The sequence below is a fragment of the Tachyglossus aculeatus genome, chromosome 3, assembly GCF_015852505.1.
Source record: "Tachyglossus aculeatus isolate mTacAcu1 chromosome 3, mTacAcu1.pri, whole genome shotgun sequence".
NCBI classification, from domain to species: Eukaryota; Metazoa; Chordata; class Mammalia; order Monotremata; family Tachyglossidae; genus Tachyglossus; species Tachyglossus aculeatus.
In genome coordinates this window covers 36,741,911-36,763,508 of record NC_052068.1, presented here as the reverse complement: position 1 = coordinate 36,763,508, position 21,598 = coordinate 36,741,911, and the positions used below count along the sequence as shown (strand labels likewise).

Sequence of the window (21,598 nt, the reverse complement as noted above, 5' to 3'; positions counted from 1 at the left end):
TATTTTGCCAAAGTCCTAGAATTAAAATTTCAGGGACTTAAAACCAAATTATCATTATCATTACTATTATTACTATATTGTTAAGAACTTACTACATGCCAAGCGTACTTCTAAGCCCTGGGGTAGATGGAAGTTAATCAGGCTGGACACAGCCTCTCTCTCCTATGGGGATCACAGTCTAATTAGGAGGGAGAACATGTATCGAATCCCCATTTTACAGAATAAGGAAACTGAGGCACGGAGAAGTTAATTGACTTGCCCAAGGCAGAGATGGGATTTAGTGGCCTTCTGACTTCTAGGCCTGTGCTCTTTTCACTAGTGCCATGCTGCTTCTCAAATGACACCCAAAGTCCTCTCTGTTCTCTGTTAAGTAAGAGCCGTAATTGGTACCTCTAACCCTGCCAGGGACCCATCTCCCGGGGGAAGTCCATGATCTCAGTCCACCTAGCTATGTTTTGGGCTCCCCAAGCTGATACGACAAGGCCTCTTCAGTGTGAAGCATGTTTTAAAACTCTAGTGACGGGCCAAGTCTGCCCAGGACAAAACTACTGTTTACTTCCAAACAAAAATCCCCAAACCAACTGCTTTTCAATGGCAAAAAACCATTTCTATCCTCATCTTTAATCAAGCAATATGTGGGTTGGATGCTAATTCTCTTTGTCATAACATTTCCAAAAGGACTGAAATCCCATTTTTTCAGCTTGGGTAGATATTTGGCCTTGTGATCATGGGCTTGTGACAAGGAGGAGATTACCCTGATTGACAGCTGTTGCTTGGGTGGGCTGGTGGCCATTGCTGATGGCACTTTAATTTATGCATTATTAAATCATGTTTGCTAAACCAGCCAGCACAACTAAGCTTCAAGACAGCAATAAAACACCCTTACAAAAGAACAGTAGCTGTGCTCCCTTTAGCAATTTAATTTCATCAATTTAAACCTTAGGTTTTTGTGTCAATTCCATCTGTGGCTGAGTGAAGAGGGCATCTGAAGAAATGCCCCAGGCCATCAGTGTTCCATATGCTGTGCACCTGAGTTGGAAGGACAAGGATTCTAATCTTGGCACTGCCACATGTCTGCTGTGTGGCCTTGGGTAAGTCACTTAACTTCTCTGTGCCTCAGTTATAATAATAGCATAATATTTTGTGTTTGTGCCTATGTGCTAGGCACTGTTCTAACTGCTAGGACAGATACAAGATAATTGGGTTGGACACAGTCCCTGTCCCACATAGGGCTCACAGTCCTAATCCCCATTTCACAGATGATCTAACTGAGGCACAGAGATGTGAAGTGATTTGCCCAAGGAGACACAGCAGAAAAGTGGCAGTCAGAATTAAAACTCAGGTCTTTCTGACTCCCAGGCACAGGCTCTATCCATTAGGCACACTGCTTCTCAACTGTAAAATGGAGATTAAGATTGTGAGCCCTATGTGGAACAGGGACTATATCTGACATGATTAGCTTGTATTCACCACAGCACCTAGTACACTTTCCGGCACATAGTAATCCCTTAACAAGTACCATAAAAAAATATGCTGAGGAAAGCCGATGCAGTTCTGTAAGCCTTCAATCACCAGCTCGCTTTGTAGACTTGCTTTTGGAGTTATGCCATCAAATCCATCTTGAGGGCTGAGGATCGGGCTGTAGGGAGAGGGCCATTTCTGGGGTGACTCAGGCCTTGGCCTCCCCCTGAAAGTGTGGCCAGGCTCAGGGGGGTGACAACTGCATTTGAGGGCATCAGATTCACCAGGAGGGATTTGGGTGGCTGAGAAGGATTCCTCCTCCTCCTCCTCTTCATCCATTCCCAAGCAGGCTGAGACTCCAAGCTCTCCCCTTCCCCCAATTCTGCCCCTATTATTGTCATTCTCCTCCTCCTTTCTCTCCTCCTCATGATCAGTCAAAGCTGATGCACCGGGCCACTGGCATCCATGTCCACAGCAGCAGTCCAGTGACTCACTGGGTGGTGAAAACAGACCCCTCCCCATTCAGTGTCCCAGAGGGACTTGTGAGAAGCTATTCGCAGGGTTTGGAGCTGGCAAACCTGCTGCCAAACTCATGTTTTGTGTTTCTCTGTAAAGAACGGACATGCCTGAGGGATGGTTTCAGTTCTCTGTCTGACCTTGAAAGATCCAAGTGTCCCAATCCTCCAGGACATGGATGTTGAGGTAAGTGGCTGGGCCAAAGCCTATGGGGAGCAACCTAAGGGAGGAAAAGCTGTAGTGAAAATGCCCAAGGCAGCAACAGGGTCCATGACCAGAGTGAGGGAAAGGTAGTTTCCACTGCCATTTTTCTGTATTTAGACCTGTGGCTGCCTCCCACTGGACTTCCCAGCCACCTGTGCTAGGACTGTGCTCCTGTCTCTCTGGCTGAAAGAGGGACTTTGGGAGGGGGGTGTCCACCAGGCTTAGGTAGATAAACTTCATCCTGGGTGTGGGATGTCAAAACCCTCTTCACTGTCCAGCTGGTTCACCTGCTCAGTAGCAGGCAGGGAATCATTTGGTCCTTCCCTGCTCATTTGGTCCTTCCCTGCCCTGACCTTAAGGGAGGTGAAAAGTTCCCAAGCACCCCCTGAACAAGCTATGAACTTGGCCCCTGGCTCTCAAATAGAGCACTGTTGTCCCAGGCCACATAACCTATGACATGCTCTGATCATGACAGGACAGGCTTCATTGGTAAAAATCTTCAAAGTCTCTCCCCCTTTACCCGTCTCCAGGCCCGTCTGCAGGCCCCTCCAAAGAACAGCACTGGGCAAACTGAAAATGGGCTGGTCAGAGAAGGAATGAATATCACTCTGTAGAATAAAGCACACCTTTGCTTTTCTCAATAACTCTTTACCTCCATCAAAAAGAATATGATGGGGCTGATCAATCAGTCCTGGTTCTGATTCACTCTAGTTTCTTAGCATTCTAGAAAGCTAGAAAGATCTGGGCAATACATTCTATTAATTTTGATGAATTTCCCCTGTAAACCTTCCCCAAGATGGCAATTTTATGGGGAAAATTCCCAAGAAGTAACTTTAAGTTCTTTTAAAAGGCTTTGACACCTCTGTCCTAGTTGGCCAAGGGTGAACTGTTAAGCTGGTAACACTGACCACTAATGTGAGAAGCAAAGAAGCAGCGTGGCTCAGTGGAAAGAGCACGGGCTTTGGAGTCAGAGGTCATGGGTTCGAATCCCGGCTCTGCCACATGTCTGCTGTGTGACCTTGGGCAAGTCACTTAACTTCTCTGAGCTTCAGTTAACTCATCTGTAAAATGGGGACTGACTGTGAGCCCCACGTGGGGCAGCCTGATCACATTGTATCCACCCAGCGCTTAGAACAGTGCATTTCACATAGTAAGCGCTTAACAAATGCCATTATTATTATTATTAATGTCTAGGGTTGGAAGCAAGAATGATTCTCTCTGTTTTTATTACACTTATAAATAAGCTTTATTAGATTTCATATAATAAAACATTTAAGTCCCTGTTCACATACTAGAGCAAATACTTTGTTCTGAATAAAACGCGTGGAAATGTGAAATCTGAAGTTAAAAGCTTGACTGCTCTTTCGACAGAAGAAGGGCATGACCCTGTCCCATGTATATTCACATCACCTTTACCTTAGAAAGAAAATAACATCTATCAGTTCTGCTTCTACTTCATTTCTTTCCCCTTAAATCCCCCTTGCCTTAGGTTGAATTACTGCTCCTAGGACAATGGTGTTTTTTAAAAAAAAATTGGTCTAATAAAAATAAAGTTGAAAGAATTTAAGCCAGTAAGAACTCAAGCTTCCAAAAAAGGGACCATAACGATTGTGGTATTTTGTTAGCGTTACTACGTGCTAAGTGCTGGAATAGATACAGTACAATCAGTTCAGACCCAGTTCCTGTCCCCATGGATTTTACAGCCTATGGTATTTAATTCCCATTTGCAGATGACTAAACTGAGACACAGAGCAGTTAGGGTCTTGCCCAACGTCACAGAGCAGACAAGCCTGTGAGAAGCCAAACCCTTGACTCCCATTCCTGTTCTCTTTCCAGCATTGCCTAGTGGAAAGGGCATGGCCCTGGGACTCAGAGGATCTGAGTTCTAATCCCGACTTTGCAGTTGCCTGCTGTGTGATCTTGGGCTCCAGTGCTTAGAACAGTGCTTTGCACATAGTAAGCACTTAACAAATACCATCATTATTATTATTATTAAATCACTTAACTTTTCTGCCTCAGTTCCTCATCTGTAAAATAGATTAAATGCCTGTTCTTCCTATTTAGAATGTGAGCCCCGTGTGAGGCAGGGACTGTGTTCAATTCATTCGTTCAATCGTATTTATTGAGCACTTACTGTGTGCAGAGCACTGTGCTGCTCAATCTGCATGTTCTGTATCTACCCCTGTGCTTAGTATGCTTGGCACATAGTATAGGCTTAACAAATACCATTAGCACTTCTTCCAGGAAGCCATGCTGTTTCCCTAGATTATAGACTGTTGGAGTGTCCTCTAGGTCCTCAAGAAAATACAAGTGCTTAGTACAGGGCTCTGCACACAGTAAGTACTCAATAAATACAATTAAATGAATATCTCCTCTTGCACAATTATCTTCTGGTTCACCCAGTGTGACTGGTCTCACTGAATGACAAGTGCAAGCCTGGATTTCCAATGCAGATTTCCTATCACTGAAGCGCTAAAGGGGCAATAATGTGTTGTCCCCCTACAATTACATACCTCCTTGTAATTTACCAGAACAATACCTCACAGGACCAAGAGATTTGATCCTTACCCTTCACAATGAGCAATTAATATATAGGAACCCTCTCCCACTATTACTTCCTGTTAATAAAGAAACAAAAGTCACTGATTGTAAGCTCTTCTAGACTGTAAGCTCTTTGTGGGCAGGGGACTTGTCTACTAAGTCTTTTGTATTGTACTCTCCCAAGTTATTCCAGGGCTCTACGCACAGTAAGTGTTCAATAAACACAATTGATTAATTGTTATATATTCACCTCCTAATAATAACTGTGGTATTTGTTAAGCACTTACTAGGTGCCAGGCACTATACTAAGGACTGGGATAGATACAAGATAATCGGGTTGGACACAGTCCCTGTCCCGCATAAAGCTCACTGTCTTAATTCTTATTTTACAGATGAGGTAAATGAGGCACAAATAAGTGACTTGCCCAAGGTCTCACAGCAGACAAGTGGCAGGATCAGGATCAGAATCCAGGTCCTCTGATTCCCGGGCCTAGGTTCTTTCCACTAGGCCATCCTACATTCTCCAGCAGTGAAATGAAGTGCAAGTTGGGTCTCTTAGGTTGGCTCATGAGTCCCCCCATTAGAGGGTCCTTTCCCTTTACAGCTCCCAGAATTATGCTGGGGACCACATCTTGGGGGCCAGCTTTTGGGGGAAGGGGCCTCCTCCACCATCCACTCCCTTCTGGAGCACATGCGTGCTGACTTCACCCGCAGGACATTTTCAGGATGCTAAACTCGCACTTCAGGTGCTATTTCACAGAACGCGGTTTGGGGCCGGGAACTCCCAATCCATGGAAATGCAACCAAAAGCCTGATTTGGAGCTACTTCAACTGAAAATGCTCCTCTCTCCTCTCAGGATCACACCTGGAGAGTTTCCAGTACCCTACTAGTCTCATTTATGGGAGGGAGAGTCAAGCAGAGGGTCATATCCATTCCATTCCTAGCTTGGCCAGTGGCTAGTGAGTGGAAGGCAATCTGCTACAAGTTAAGACTCACCTGTGCTGAGCATCAGTGGCATGGGAGAGAGTCGAGGGCAGAGACTCAAGTTTACTGCATATAAGAAGGCAATGGTTAACCACTTCTGTATTTTTACCAAGAAAACTCTATGGATACACTACCAGAAACAATTGCAGATGCAGGTGGAGGGTCCTGGAAGAGATGTGTCCATGGAGTCGCTATGGGTCAGAGACGACTCGATGGCATAAGACAAGACAATTGAAAATGAAAGAGGAAGACACCCAGACTCCCTTCCCTGAACCATTGAGAATGGGCCTAAGTCTCCCCTCCACTGCTTCTGATTGTTGTGTGGCTTAGTAGGTACCGCCCGCCTCAAATGCTCATACCCTCTGTCCCAAATAGTCCTGTGGTAAATCAGTGTATTTCAATGGCTCTTTGCAGTCCAAGGTTTCCAGAGTCCCCTGAAATTCCCCACATCTTTTGGAAGAAGTTGGACAACTAGCATATTTTCCGGTTTGCTCTGCTGTAAAATCCATCCCCACTACCTAAAACATGGAGAGTGGGTCAGCGAGAATATCTTTTTCTCTGAAAGATAAAGGAACTCTGGGTAAAGACAGGTTTGCCCTGGGCCCTGCCCTGGGACCATCATTTTGCAATGCTGACTACTGACTTCACTTTGACAGACAGGATTTTTAACACAAATTTAAGTGTACATTTTACCACCATTTACTAGAGAAATATCATTCTCCAAAACAGCACAATTTTTTTTCTGACTCACAGATGCTCTCTGGATAATAATGTCTGGATTCACAAGTGGGAGGGGGTCAGGGGCACAAAAGACAGGATTTTTCTTCCCCCTTCTGGATTTAGAAGGATGGAAAAGTTTAAATGGTGTTTCTCCAGTCCAAGATTTGGTTGTATGAGTGTTAATGTGCTTATGGCTGAAATGGTCTGGCCTTCTTCAGGAGAAAATTCTTTTCATTCATTTACAATAGCGTTGGTCCTTTGCAAAATAAGAGACAGAATCCCTCGCTGTTATCCTTCCCATAGCATGGACTGGGTCACACCAAGTCAGGCAGCTTTTGACCAGTCCCTTCCAGAGACAGCAGTGGCAGTGCCTCCAGCCCAGAAACATCTTCTGCGCCTGGGTCTTTGTTCTTGTCCCTCCTCTGTATTGCCTTGTCTGCTGTGGAAGGCATCATTCTGATTTGGCTCATGAGTCATGACTTTTTTTCCTTGAGGAGTCAGAGTTTTGTCTGGAAAGAGAGACAGGAAAATGAGTAAATGGGGCATAGTGAAATATTTCAAGCCCTCGCATGGCAGCTGTGGCATGACATTTGATAGAAAACTCGTTGTTGGCAGGGAATGTGTCTGTTTATTGTTATATTTTACTCTCCTAAGCGGTTAGTACAGTGATTTGCACACAATAAGTGCTCAAAAAATATGACTGAATGAATGAGAAAAGGCAGCCAGATCAATTGAATTGGAAATTTCCAATGGCTTGTGAGTTTTTTTTCTTCAAAAGGGTTTTCCTTTTCCTTAAATGCCAAACTCTCCCCATATAGACTGTGCCCCAGCCTATCCCATTTGGAAACCCACTTTTGTGACACAGCTGTAGCAAAAATAATTTCCCCCGGAAAAGTTACCAAACAGAATCACACTGACCCTCTTGCAAGAGAAAGCCAAAGTCCAGCCCAATGTTTCTCCACTACCTGAGGCGAGCGGGCAGTTGGGGATACTACAGGACTCAACTCGGTGGCTTTCTGCCCAGATAGGTCCTCACTGTCTCAGTTCGGCACAGGGAGAAGAGGATGACACTGGATTTCACTGAGAAAGGACCAGTGACGCTGAAGCCTGGGCATGGTGGATGCCCTGCTTCTCCTTGGAGTGAATGTGCTCTTCATGGTTATGTTCTGCAGAAGTCAAACCACTGAGTTTGCAGTTCAAGAGAGCCAAAGGCACACAGGTGCCATAGGCCCATGAGGAGCTCCTTCACTCTCTTGGAAACCTGAGACAGCTCATCTGATGATGACGAAAATGGCATTTGTTAAGCACTTAATATGTGCCAATCATGGTACTAAGCCCTGGAGTAGATACAGTTTAATCAGGTGGAACACAGTCCATTTCCTTCATGGAGCTCATAGTCTAACGGGGAGGGAGAACAGATATTGAATCCCCATTTAATAGATGAGACAAATGAATCACAGAGAAGTTAACTGTCTTATCCAAGATCACATAATAGGCTAGTGGCAGAGATAGGGTAAGGACCCAAGGCTCTTTCCACTAGGCTACACTGCTTCTCAATAGGCTATGTTATTTCTCAGAACACCCTCAGTACTCAGGCAACCAACCCTCCCTCTACCCAATGCCCTAAGTGTTAGGTGTCTTAATAAAAGACCCTATGGAGAATTCAGATAAGGCAAACATATTTTTGGTAGGCAGAGAATGTGACCACCAACTCTGTTGTATTGAACTCTCCCAAATGTTTTGTTCAGTGTTCTGCACAGAGTAAGCATGCAATATGTATCCTTGATTGATTAACTTATATTTTCAGTTGCTTCTGGAAAACAGCTGCTAAAGTCTTATAAAAAAAAAAAAACCAGTGGATAAACTCACAGGGTGTCCTGGGCTTCAGAAAATCCTAGAGATGTTGGACAAGTATTTTGGGGCATCAAATAAAATTGTCTTTGTGCTAGAAAGGCAAGAGGGAAAGCCACAGAAATAGGACAGTAGGTCAGGTCACCAATGACAAGTACAACAAAAGCCCCATCTTGGAGATCCAGTATTAGAAAACTGAAGAGGGAAAGGAAGAGTTCCTTCATACCAGGGGTAGTAGGTACATGGAATCTGTTGCACCAGGAAGTTGTGTAGGTAGAACTAAGATCACTAGATCTGCAGTAGATCTAAGAAGGATTTGGGTAAAACCATGGGTGAGAGGACTATGAGTTAATAGTTTTTGTTGAGCATTGGACCAAATGCTGGGGAGAGTATACTAGAGAAAGAGGATATGATACCTGTCCTTGAAAAGCTTGCAATCTAATGGAAAGATAGCCACAGAAATAATTTTTGGAGAAGAGGAAAACGAGGCTGGAGAGAGAGATTTATTTACGTGTTTATTTGTTTACATTAATTACTGTCTCCCTCTTTAGGCTGTGAACTTGTTGTGGGCAGGGAACGGGTTTATGAAATCTGCTGTATTGAACTCTCTGAAGGGATTAGTACCGTGCTCTGCACACAGAAAGTGAAGCATAGCCTAATGGAAAGAATAAGGCCTGGAAGTCAGGATCTAGGAGGATCTGGGTTCTAATCCAGATCTGCCACTTGTCTGCTGTGGGACCTTTGGCAAGTAATAATAATAATGATGATGGCACTTATTAAGCACTTACTATGTGCAAAGCACTGTTCTAAGCGCTGGGGAGGTTACAAGGTGATCAGGTTGTCCCACGGGGGGCTCACAGTCATAGTCCCCATTTGACAGATGAGGTAACTGAGGCACATAGAAGTTAAGTGACTTGCCCAAAGTCACACAGCTGACAATTGGAGAAGCCAGGATTTGAACCCATGACCTCTGATTCCAAAGCCCGTGTTCTTTCCACTGACCCACGCTGCTTCTCACTTAACTTCTCTGTGTCTCATTTCCTTCATCTGCAAAATGGAGATTTGATACCTGTTCTCCTTCCTACTTAGACAGTAAGCCCCATGTGGGACGAGATCATCTTGTATCTACCTTAGTGCTTGGTACAGTGTTTAGCATATAGAAAGAGCTTAACAAATACCACAATTATTATTAGTATTATGTACTCAATAAATACCATTGATTGATAGAATTATTATTAAGTGCTCAATAAATACCATTGATGGATAATTGAACAAGTAAGTTGCTTTAATAATATAATATGTAAATTAATATATACACTGCTATGGGTGTATATAAAACTGCTATGGGTGGATTTTGAGTGCAAATGACTCAGGATATGACAAGTGCCTAGAACAAGGTAGTGACCATTTGGATAGGGAGGAAGGGAATGGATCCAGAAATACTGTGGAAGAAAAATGAACAGGATTTAGCAACGGATTGAATGTGAGCATTGAAAGAGAGTGAGTCAATCAGGGAAAACTCAAGGTTGCGGGCAGGAAATGTGCCTTGTGTGTCTTCCATGTGCTTTGGAACAATCCCTGTGCTCTGAAGGCTCTCAATGAATATCATGACTACTAATTTCAGAGTCACGGAATGTGGGAGAGATTAGCTCGTTGTGGGCAGAGAACAGCATAGTGTGACCTAGTAGAGCCCAGACAGGGGAATCAGAAGGACTTGGATTCTAATCCCCATTATGCCACTAATCTGCTGTGTGACCTTGGACAAGTTGCTTCACCTCTCTGTGCCTCAGTTACCTCATCTGTAAAATGGGGACTTTGATTCCTATGTGGGACAGGGATTGTGTCCACCCAATTACCTTGTATCTCTACCCCAGTGTTTAGTAGTAATAATAATAATTATTATTATGATGGTACTTGTTAGGCACTTACTATGTACCAAGCACTGGTTAAGCACTCAGGTTGGACAGTCCCTGTCCCACGTGAGGCTCACACTCCTAATTTCCATTTTACATATGAGGTAACCGAGGCCCAGAGGAATTAAGTGACTTGCCCAAGGTCACACAGCAGGTACATGGCAGAGCCAGCATTAGAACCCAGGTTTTCTGACTCCCAGGCTCGAGCTCTTTCAACTAGACCACGCTACTTCTCAGTCATCTGCAGGAAAGTGTTGGCTAAAGCCAAGGGAGTGGATCAGCTCCCGGAGGCAGTGAAAAGTGAGACAAACAGAAGAGCTCTGAGCGAAAGCCACAGTAAGGAGGTGAGAAATAAAAGAGGAGCCAACAAAAGTGATCAGAAAGGTAGACGGAGCACCAAAAGAGGACTGTATCACAGTAAAACCACTACTAGACAGTGGTTCCTGGAGAAAGGAGTGGTCCCCAGCAACAAAGGTAGCTGAACTGTCATGGAGGATTAATATAGAGAGGGGGCCATTACTTTGGGCATCTTGTGAGGCAGTGTTGAAATCATTTGTTAGAATTAGGTTTAGGGGGTAAAACCATTTACCCGTTCTCTCCCTGTCCTGCATACAGATGGGCAAAAGTCAGTTTCATTCATTCAGCATTGTTCAATCAATGGTATATATTGAATGCTTACTTTGTGCAAAGCACTGTGCTAAGCACTAGGGAGATTTTAATACAATAGTGTTAGTAGACACGCTCTCTGCCCACAGGAGCTTACAGAGGGGAGGAGAGAGACATTTTAAAATAAATTTCAAATGTGCACAAAAGTGCCGTATAGCCACAGAAGGGAGAGCAAGTAGATGAAATGAGCGATTAGTCTCCTCCTAGACTGTAAACTCATTTTGGGGCAGGGAATGTGCATACCAACTGTGTAGCATACTCTCCCAAGCATTTAATAGAGTGCTCTGTGCACAGTAAGCGCTCAATAAGTACCACTGATTGATGAGCTGGAGAAGGCCTCTTAGAAGAGATGTGATTTTAGTAGAGCTTTGACAGGATTAACAAAAAGCAGGAATGTCAGCTAGGTAGCTGACGTAGTCAAGGCAGGACTGGATAAGTGCTTGAATCAATGTGGTAGCAGTTTGGATGGAGAGGAAAGGGTGGACTTTAAAGATTTTGTGAAGGTAGAATCAACAGGAGTTGGTGACGGGATGACTCTGTGGGTTAAATGAGAGAGATGAGTTGAAGATAATGCCAAGGCTACAGGCTTGTGAGACAGGGAGGGTGTTCAGCTACCTTTGATGTCTGGGGGACCACAGGGTTTGGGTGGAAAGATCTGTTTTGGAGTTGTTAAGTTTGAAGTGGCAGTGGGACATCCAAATAGAGATTCTGAAGACAGGATGAAATGTGATACTGGAGAGAAAGAGAGGTCAGGGCTGGAGAGGAGGTATATTTGGGAACCATCTCTGTAGAGTATGTGTTGAAGCCATGGGAGTGAATGACTTCTCCAAGCAAGTGGATGTAGATGGAGAATAGAAGAGGATCCATAACTGAATCCACAGTGAGAGGATGGAAAGCAGGGGAGGAATGTGAAAAAGAGACTGAGAATGAGAGGCCAGAGAGATAGGAGAACCAGGAGAGGACAGTGTCAGTGAAGTTAAGATTAGATAATGTTGGTTCACAGTGTCAGAGACAGCTGTGAGGTCTAGAAGGACTAGGATGGAGTAGAGACTGTTGGATTTGTCAGGAAGGAGGTCACTGGTGAATTTAGAGAAGGCAGTTTCTGTGGAGTGAAGAGGGGTGGAAACCAGTAGTATTTACTGAGTCCCTGCTGTGGTAATGAAAATCAGTTACCCTTATTAAAAATATATATATTCCTCTTTCCCTTCTGGGATCAGTTAGCTCAATTGTAATCAATCAGTGAACTGTCCCCCTTCTCGTTCCAATTTTCCTAGTCTGATTGTGTCTCTAAAAATTGCAGGGGTGGTGTTAGACTAAGATTGGGGTTCTGTTTTCAGTATTTTTCATGAAGTGGGATCATTCAAGGAGCCCTCGGGAGGAAAAGCCAAGTCAGAAGTGATAAGAGACCTTACAGCACAAGTTCCGGCCTCTCGGCTAGCCTGAGCGCCTCGTGCATCCCCGCGGCCGAGAGCTTCCGGTTGATGTTTTTGTAGCGGCACTGGAGCAGGTTTCGGTACGTGGTCCTCAGGTCCCGGTTGAAGAAGGCGTATATAAAAGGGTTAATGAGGGAGTTGGCGTATCCCAGCCAGAGGCACGTTCTCTCCACCCACAAGGGGATGCAGCTGCACGCCGTACCGCAGATGAAGGGCCTGGCCGTGGACAGCATGAAAAACGGCAGCCAGCAGACGGTGAAGGCCCCCACGATAATCCCCAAGGTGGTGGCCGCTTTCTGCTCCTTTTTGAAGATGGAAATGTTCTTCCTCTCGTGCTTAATGAGCCTAGAGAAGTGTATGCATTCTTCGGACTCCTGGCGGCCCTGCAGGCGGCCATTGGCAGCGATCTCGCCGCCGGGCTCGTCGGCTCGCGGGAAGCCGACAAAGTGGTGCTTGGCCGCGCTGCGCTTGGCGGCCTTGTAGATTCGGTAGTACATGAAAAGCATCACTGACAGTGGGATGTAGAAGGCCACGGCAGTGGAGTAAATGGTGTAGCCGAAGTCTTGGCTGATTAAGCAGACTTTATCGTCGTTCACGTTTTGGGCCCAGCCGAAGAGCGGTGGGAGGGTGAGGGAGGCGGAGAGTAGCCACACGCACAGAATCATCCTGGCCATACACTGTCCGTTCTGCCTCACAGGATAGGTCAGAGGTCTGGTGATCCCAAGGTACCTATGGCACATAGAAAAGAGGGTAAGAGTGAGGACTGATAGGACGTTGAAGGGAATGTGGACCCAGACGAGAAGGCCGGGATCTCCCAACGAAATCCTCTAATTCTGATTCTCGGCAAATCAGTTTGGCTAAGCGGGCTCTCTCTCCTTCCCAATTAGGGAAGAGGCCTTAAGAGTCCACTAAGCTGGTACTCAGAACTTCTTCAAGCCTTGGGGAGTGGTTGCTGCATCACCTAGTAATAATAATAGTAATTGTGGTATTTGTTATGTGCTTACTATGTGCCAAGCGCTAGGGTAGAAACAGAATAATCGATAAGTACAGTGCTCTGGGAAAAGTAAGCACTCAATAAATACCAGTGATTAATAATCAGGTCAGAAGCAGTGTCACATTAATCAGCCAGTGGTAAGGAGAAGCAGCGTGGCTTAGTGGATAGAGCACGGGCCTTGGAGTAAGAAGGTTCTAATCCTGGCTCTGCCACATGTCTGCTTTGTGACCTTGGGCAAGTTACTTCACTTCTCTGGTCCTCAGTTACCTAATCTGTAAAATGGGGATTAAGAGTGTGAGCCCTATGTGGGACAGGGACTGTGTCCAACCTGACTACTTTGTATCTACTCCAGCACTTAGAACAGTGGTTGGCACATAGCGCTTAACAAGTACCATATTTATTATTATTAATAATTATTATTAATCGAGCACTTGCTGTGTTCAAAGCACAGTATTAAGCTCTATGACTCTAAACTCCGTACAATGTAGAGAAGCAGCATGGCCTAGTGGCAAGAGCACAGGCTTGGAAATCAGAGGACTTCACACTTGTCTGCCGTGTGACCTTGGGCAAGTTACTTCACTTCTCTGTGCCTCACTTACCTCATCTGTAAAATGGGGATTAAGACTGTGAGCCCCTCGTGGGACAACCTGATTATCTTGTATCTACCCCAGCATTTAGAACAGTGCTTGGCACATAGTAAGTGCTTACCAAATACCATCATCATTATTATTTTTAATAAACTAACCGTCTAAATTTTAAGGCAAACAAGTATTTAATCCCCATTTTCCTCAGTTCCCAAGAAATGGAGGCATAGAGAAATTGACTTGCTTGTCACATAGCAGCCAAGTACATGATGTGCAGAATAGATACTTGATAAATACCACTGATTGATTCACTGAAGTGATGGATCTGGGATTAGAGCCCAGGTCTCCTGACTCCCAACCCGGTGCTCTATCCACTAGACCAGACTGCTTCTTCACTGCCTGTCTGAGCAGGAAAGAGCAGTGGGGTTTTCTAGAATCAGGAAGGACTTGAGCCTCAAGGGAAATCTAGTTTTTCTATGGATTTAAAAAGGAAGTGTTAAATAATTTCATTGCAGGCTGATTGATTTGATCAATTTCAGAAATGTATTTTGACACCCCTGTAAATTCATCACACAAAGAAACCAGTGTTATTTGGCAGTGTAAATTTTACACTGAACCCTTAAATGAGAACTGCAAAAGGCAATTTTTAATGAAATACATATTCACTCTCCTAAATCTGATAATATATCATGTAATTCTTACCTCTGTGCTCCAGAGAAAAAAAACACCATTGATTTTCCTGCCAGACTCGCTAATGTTTCTTTATCTAGTACTTTGCATACTCATTGCTAATTTGAAAGATGGGTGTTTAGGGAGCTTTTTGAAATGATTTTTTTGTAATATTAAAGAAAGAAATCTTTCAAATAGATTGTGGGAGCACAAAGCTTCTAATGGCCATATTTTAAAGAAATACGGACTCCTAACACCAGGAAAAGCATTAAAGTATATAAAAAAAGAAAAAATCAAAAAACAGAAGTGAAGACCATACACAGCTAAAGTCCCTGCTGTCTACCTACCCTGTCTCCATCTTGGAGAAGTCATAATAGTATCAAATGATTGAGAACATTCTTAATGGAATACCACTGGTTGGACTGGGTTTTCATTACCAAAGAGAGTTGGCTCTGAGGTGGTGGGGCGGGGGCAGAGGGTGGGAACCAGAGGTAATTCACACTGAAGATTGCTCTAGGTCATCTGGGTCCTCATCCACGTCCCCTCTGAAGTCTTCATGGGGCGCCTACCCCTTGAAGTCTGGCTTTAGACAGCTTTCTGATCTTAAGGAATCCTTTTTTTTGTTTTTTTGTTTATTTCTTTTGTGGTATTTGTTAAGTGTGTTTACTCTGTGACAGAAACAGAGCCAAAGCCCTGAGATTGATACTAAAACCATCGGGTTGGACACAGTTCCTGTCCCACACAGGGCTCACAGTCTTAATCTCTGTTTAGATTAGTGATCACTTCTGTTTTTTGATTTTTTCTTTTTTTATATACTTTAATGCTTTTCCTGGTGTTAGGAGTCCGTATTTCTTTAAAATATGGCCATTAGAAGCTTTGTGTTTCTAATCTAAAGTTAAGTGATCCAAGGTTAAACAGCTGACCCAAGTTCTAGTCCCAGCTCTGCCACTGGCCTGCTGGGTGGGCTTGAGCAAACCACTTAGCTTCTCTAGGTCTCAGTTTCCTCATCTGTAAAATGGGGGGTAAGAGAGACGGTGAGTCTTTTGTAGGACAGGGACCTTGTCTGATCTTAAAACCTTGTCATAATCCAAGTGCTTAGCGTGTAATAAATGTATAATTATTATGCATTAGAGAGAGAATTAGACAGAGAATGAGAGAGAGAATTCTTGGTCCACCAACTCCTGATTTGGCTCCATCACTTCAACTCACCAAGGTGCAATGTGGTATCTTTCCCTGAACAAACCTTGATGGAACAGGACAGCTTTTAGCATTAAAAGAAATTAATATAATAATAATAGTGGTATTTAAGTCCTTACTATGTGCCAGGCACTGTACTTGGCACTGGGGTGCATAGAAGCAAATCAGATTGGACAGAGTCTCTGTGCCACATGGAGCTCACACTCTCAATCCCCATGAGAAGCATGAGAAGCAGCGTGGCTCAGTAGGAAAGAGCACGGGCTTTGGAGTCAGAGGTCATGGGTTCAAATCCCGGCTCTGCCAATTATCAGCTGTGTGACCTTGGGCAAGTCACTTCACTTCTCTGTGCCTCAGTTCCCTCATCTGTAAAATGGGGATTAAGACTGTGAGCCCCACGAGGGACAACCTGATCACCTTGTAACCTCCCCAGCGCTTAGAACAGTGCTTTGCACGTAGTAAGTGCTTAATAAATGCCATTATTATTATTATTATTATTTTATAGATGAGGTAACTGAGAACCAGAGAAGTGATGTGACTTCTCCAAGGTCACACGGCAGACAAGTGGAAGAGCTAGGTTTAGAACCCAGGTCCTTCTGATTCCCAGGCCCATGCTCTATCCAGTAGGCCACACCGATGGATAAGTTCATAGTGCTGTGGGGCTGGCAGAGGGGTGAAAATCAAAGTGACTAAGGGGTACCAACCCAAATTCATAAGCAACATAGAAGGGAGAGCTCAAACAGGGAAGTCAGGAAAGGCTTCTTAAGGGAGATGGTAAGATTTTAGTGGGGCTTAGAAGGTGGGGAGCACGGTGGTCTGTCATATATGAAGGGAGAGGGAATCTAGGCTCAAGGGAGAACATGAGCAAGAGGTTGGAGAGAAAAGCAAGACTGCAATACAGTGAATAGTTGGTGTTAGGGAATTGAAGTGTGTGGATTGGGCTGTACTAGGAAATCATCAATGTAAGATAGAAGGGGGAGAGCTGATTGATTCAATTCAAATGTATTAAACATTTACTGTGTGCATAGCACTGTACTAAGTGCTTGGGAGAGTACAATATAACAATAAACAGACACATTCCCTTCCCACAATGAGCTTTCAATCTAGAGGAGGTGAGACACACATCAATAAAAATAAATAAATTACGGATAGGTTCATAAGTGCTGTGGGGCTGGGAGCAGGGAAGAACAAAGGGAGCAAGTCAGGGAGATGCAGAAGGAAGTGGGAGAAGAGGAAAGGTCGGGGGCTAAGTCTGGGAAGACCTCTTGGAGGAGATATGCTTTCAGTAAGGCTTTGAAGGAGGGGAGAATAATTGTCAGATTTGAGGAGGGAAAGTGTTCCAGGCCAGAGGCAGGATCAGTCAATCAATCAATTGTATTTATTGAGTGCTTACTGTGTGCAGAGCACTGTACTAAGCGCTTGGGAAGTACAAGCTGGCAACAGATATAGTCCCTACCCAACAGTGGGCTCACAGTCTAGAAGGGGGAGGATATGGACTAGGGGTTGGTGGTGAGATAGGTGAGATCAAGGCACAGTGATAAGGTTAACGAAGGTTCCCTAAAGGAGCAAAGTGTGCAGGCTGGGTTGTTGAAGGAGAGTAGCGAGATAAGGTACAAGGGGGCAAGGTGGTGGAGTGCTTTAAATAATAATAATAATAATAATAATTATGGTATTTGCTAAGTGCTTACTATGTGCCAAGCACTGTTCTAAGCACTGGGGTAGATGCAAGGTAATCAGGTTGTCCAACGTGGGGCCAACAGGATTTAGTGATAGACTGAATATGTGGGTTGAATGACTGAGAGGAGTTAAAGATAAGGCCAAGGTTACGGCCTTGTAAAACAGGAATGATGGTGGTGCCATCTACAGTGATGGGAAAGTCAAGAGGAGGACAGGACATGGGAGGGAAGATAAGGAGTTCCGTTTTGGACATGTTAAGTTTGTGGTGATGGGAGTACATCTGAATAGAGATGTCTTGAAGGCAGGAGGAAAAACGAGACAGGAGAGAGGGAGAGAGATCAGGGGAGGAGATGTAGATTTGGCTATCATCTGCATAGAGTTGGAAGTTGAAGCCACGGGAGTGAATGAGTTCTCCAAGGGAGTGGGTGTAGGTGGAGAATAGAAAGGTACCCAGAACTGAACCTTGAGGCACTCCCACCCCCAGTTAGGGGGTGGAAGGCAGAGGAGGAGCCCTTGAAAGAGACAGAATGATCAGCCAGAGAGATGAGGAGAACCAGGAGAGGATAATCAGTGAAGCCAAGGTTGAAGAACATTTCCTGGAGAAGGAGGTGGTTTACAGTGTCGAAGGCAGCTGAGAAGTCGAGAAGGCTTAGGATGGAGTATAGGCTGTTGGATTTGGCAAGAAGGAAATCACTGGCGACCTTTGAGAGGGCGGTTTCTGTGGAGTGAAGGGGACAGAAGTCAGATTGGAGGGAGTCAAAGAGAGAACTGGAGAAGAGGAATTTGAGACAACAGGTGTAAACAACTCGCTCAAGGAGTTTGGAGAGGAATGGCAGATGGGAGATGGGGCAATAACTGGAGGGAGCCATGGGGTCAAGGGATTGAATACCTTAAAGCTGATAATAAGGGTTTTTGTTTGAAGCAGAGGTGGATGGATAGTCAGTGGAGATGCTGACTAAGCTTTTTTTTTTTTTTTTTTTTTTAGATACAGGCAGAAGAGTGAAGTATGGACTGGAAGGGGAGAAAAAGGAGATGGGGAGCTCAGCAAAGTGTTGATGCAGTAGTCAAGGTGGGTTTTAAGATAAGTGCTTGGATCTGCACAGTAACATCATCATCAGTCGTATTTATTGAGCGCTTACTATGTAACAGTTCGGGAGGAGACGAAGGGGCAGACTCTAGAGATGTTTCGAAGGCAGAAATTTTTCATGGTATTTGTTAAACTCTTACTATGTGAAGGGCACTTTACTAAGTGCTGGTAGATACAAGCTAATCAGGTTGGACAGAGTCAATGTCCCACAGAGGCTCACAGCCTTAATCCTCATTTTATAGATGAGGCAACTGAGGCACAGAGAAGTTAAGTGACTTGCCCAAGGTCACACAGCAGACAAGTGTCAGAGCTGGGATTGTGGAGAAGCAGCATGGCTCAGTGGAAAGAGCATGGGCTTTGGAGTCAGAGGTCATGGGTTCAAATTCTGGCTCCTCCAACTGTCAGCTGTGTGACTTTGGGCAAGTCACTTAACTTTTCTGGGCCTCAGTTACCTCATCTGTGAAATGGGGATTAAAACTGTGAGCAGCCCCCCATGGGACAACCTGATCACCTTGTAACCTCCCCAGAACTTAGAACAGTGCTTTGCACATAGTAAGCGCTTAACAAATACCACCATTATGTATTAGAACCCAGATCCTTCTGTCTCCGAGGCCCATGCTATATCCACTAGGCCACACTGCTTCTCAGAACTGACAGGAAGTGGTGGCAGATTGAATGAAGCAGCATGGCTCAATGGAAAGAGTATGGGCTTTGGAGTCAGAGGTCATGGGTTCAAATCCCGGCTCTGCCACTTGTCAGCTGTGTGACTTTGGGCAAGTCACTTAACTTCTCTGGGCCTCAGTTACCTCATCTGTAAAATGGGGATTAAGACTGTGAGCCCCACATGGGTCAACCTGATCACCTTGTATCCCCCCAGCGCTTGGAACAGTGCTTTGCACATAGTAAGCGCTTAATAAATGCCATCATTAATGAGACATCAGAGTTGAGGATAATGCCAAGATTGTATCTGGGCCTGTGAGACAGGGAGGAGAGTCATGCTGTCTACAGTATTGGGAAAGTTATGGGGAGGACAGGGTTTAGGTGGGAAAATGAGGAGTTCCGTTTTGGACACGATAAGTTTGAGGTATCAGTGGAACAACCAAATAGAGATGTCCTGAAGGCAGAAAGAAATGCAAGACTGCAGAGAAGGAGTGAGTCAGGGCTGGAAAAATAGATTTGGGAATCATTCTTAGAGAGATGATAATTGAAGCTGAGGAGTGAATGAATTCTCAAAGGGAGTGGGTTGTAGAGAGGCCCCAGAATTGAGCCTCGAGGTGTCTCCCATTGGCACGAGATTTTCCCCACCATCCCAGCGAAGGTCTTTCACCAGAGGAATCTTCTCTGGCTAAGGTTAGGATCCCCTCCAGGAAGGCATTTAGGTTCTGCTGGGGTCTCTCAGAGAGCCTGCTGGGAAGTGTTAGGTCATGAAAAATCCAGTCAGTTTGCCTCTGGCTTTGCAAAAGGGATTGAATCCCTAGCAGATTGTAAATTCTTTCATCCACGGCAAGCAGCGTGGCCTAGTGGATAGAGCATGGGCTTGGGAGTCAGAAGGACCTGGGTTCTAATCCCAGCTTTGCCACTTGTCTGCTGTGTGATTTTGGGCAAGTCATTCACTTCTCTGGGCCTCAGGTACCTCCTCTGTAAAATGGGAATTAAGACTGTGAACCCTATGAGGGACATGGACTGTGTCCAACCTGATAAGTTTGTATCCAGCCCAGTGCTTAGTAGAGTGCCTGGCAGATAGTAAGCGCTTAACAAATACCATAAAAAAAATCCACCTGGCACCAATATTTCTCCAAGCTTACTGACTCCAGTGCTTATTGCCTGCACCAGCTCTCTCAGACTTTAAACTCTCTCCTCAAACATCCTGCCCTTCCCACACTGCACCATGTCTTGGCCTTAATGACCTGGCAATATACGTCAGCAATAAAATTGAAGCCATCAGGCACAGTCTCCCTAAAATCTCCCCTGCTTCAGTACTGTCCCTTCCTTCTCCAGCCCCCTTTTTGACTCTCCCATCCTTCCCAGGAGTATCTCAAGAGGAGATCTCCTGCCATCTCCCAAATACTATTCCCTCACCTGTGCTTCTGACCTCACCCTTTCTCATCTAATCTAAGCAATTTCCCCCTTCCTGACCACCATCTTCAACTGTTTGCTCTCCCGTGGCTCCTTCCCCACTGCTTCCAAGCATGCCTATGTCTCCCTTGTCCTAAAAGAACCTCCTCCCTTGACCCCTACCCTCACTCCAATTCTCACCCCATCTCCCTCTTACCATTCCTCTTCAAACTTAGGCAAGTTTCTACATCGGTAGCTTCCACCTCCACCAACTCTCTCCTTTTCCTCCTGCACTCTGGCTTCCACCAGCTCCACTCCTGGAAAAGGCTCTCTTTGAGATTGCCAGTAACCTCATTTTTGCCAAATATAATGGCCACTACTCCATTCTAATTCTCCTCGATCTCTCAGCTGGCCTTCAACACTGGGGACCACTCCCTTCCTTGAGAAACATAATCTCTGTCTCCTATCTCTCTGGCTGCTCATTCTCAGTCTCTTTTGTAGTCTCTCTCCTCTGCCTCCCACCTTCTAATTGGGGATGCTTCAAGCTCAGCTCTGGGTCCCCTTCAATTCTCCATCTATGCTCCCTCCCTCAGAGAACTCATTCACTCTTCTGGCTTCAAATACCATCTCTAGGCAGATGATTCCTAAATCTACATCTCCAGCCCTGATCTTTCTCCTTCTCTGCAGCCTCACATTTCTTCTTGCCTCCAGGACATCTCTATTTGGATATCATGCCAGCACCTCAAACTTAACATGTATGCCTCAATTTCCCTCCCCAACCCTCTTCTCCTCCTGACTCTCCTATCACTCACTGTATCACCACTATCCTCCCTGTCTCCCAAGTACGTACATACATATATATATGTATAAATTTATGTACCTATCCATAATTCATATATTATAAATATATAATTTATATTTATATTAATGTCTGTCTCCCCCTCTAGACTGTAAGCTCATTGAGGGCAGGGAACATGTCCACCAACTTGGTTGTATTGTACTCTCCCAAGCATTGGGTATAGTTCTCTGTGCACAGTAAACACTCAAT

The 21,598-nt window shown here is 44.8% G+C and overlaps 1 protein-coding gene and 1 non-coding gene across 3 annotated transcripts in view; one reads left to right on the top strand and one right to left on the bottom strand.

The window, feature by feature from the left end:
* The first annotated feature begins 5,569 nt into the window (after positions 1–5,569).
* On the top strand, positions 5,570–5,709 carry LOC119926231. Its single transcript, XR_005450123.1, has one exon. It is a non-coding gene; the product is annotated as a small nucleolar RNA SNORA7 (small nucleolar RNA).
* Positions 5,710–5,780: 71 nt separating this feature from the next.
* Positions 5,781–21,598, bottom strand: part of HTR7 (5-hydroxytryptamine receptor 7) — a 77,575-nt gene continuing 61,757 nt past the window's right edge. The window contains exons 2-4 of one of the 2 annotated variants that reach the window (XM_038743924.1): positions 12,270–13,019; positions 8,297–8,372; positions 5,781–6,936 (exon numbers count right to left, since the gene is read on the bottom strand). In XM_038743924.1, the coding sequence (XP_038599852.1) occupies positions 8,312–8,372; positions 12,270–13,019 (811 nt within the window). In that variant the 3' untranslated portion in view covers positions 5,781–6,936; positions 8,297–8,311. The remainder of the gene's footprint in view (positions 6,937–8,296; positions 8,373–12,269; positions 13,020–21,598) is intronic. The other variant, XM_038743925.1, reaches the window with a different exon arrangement.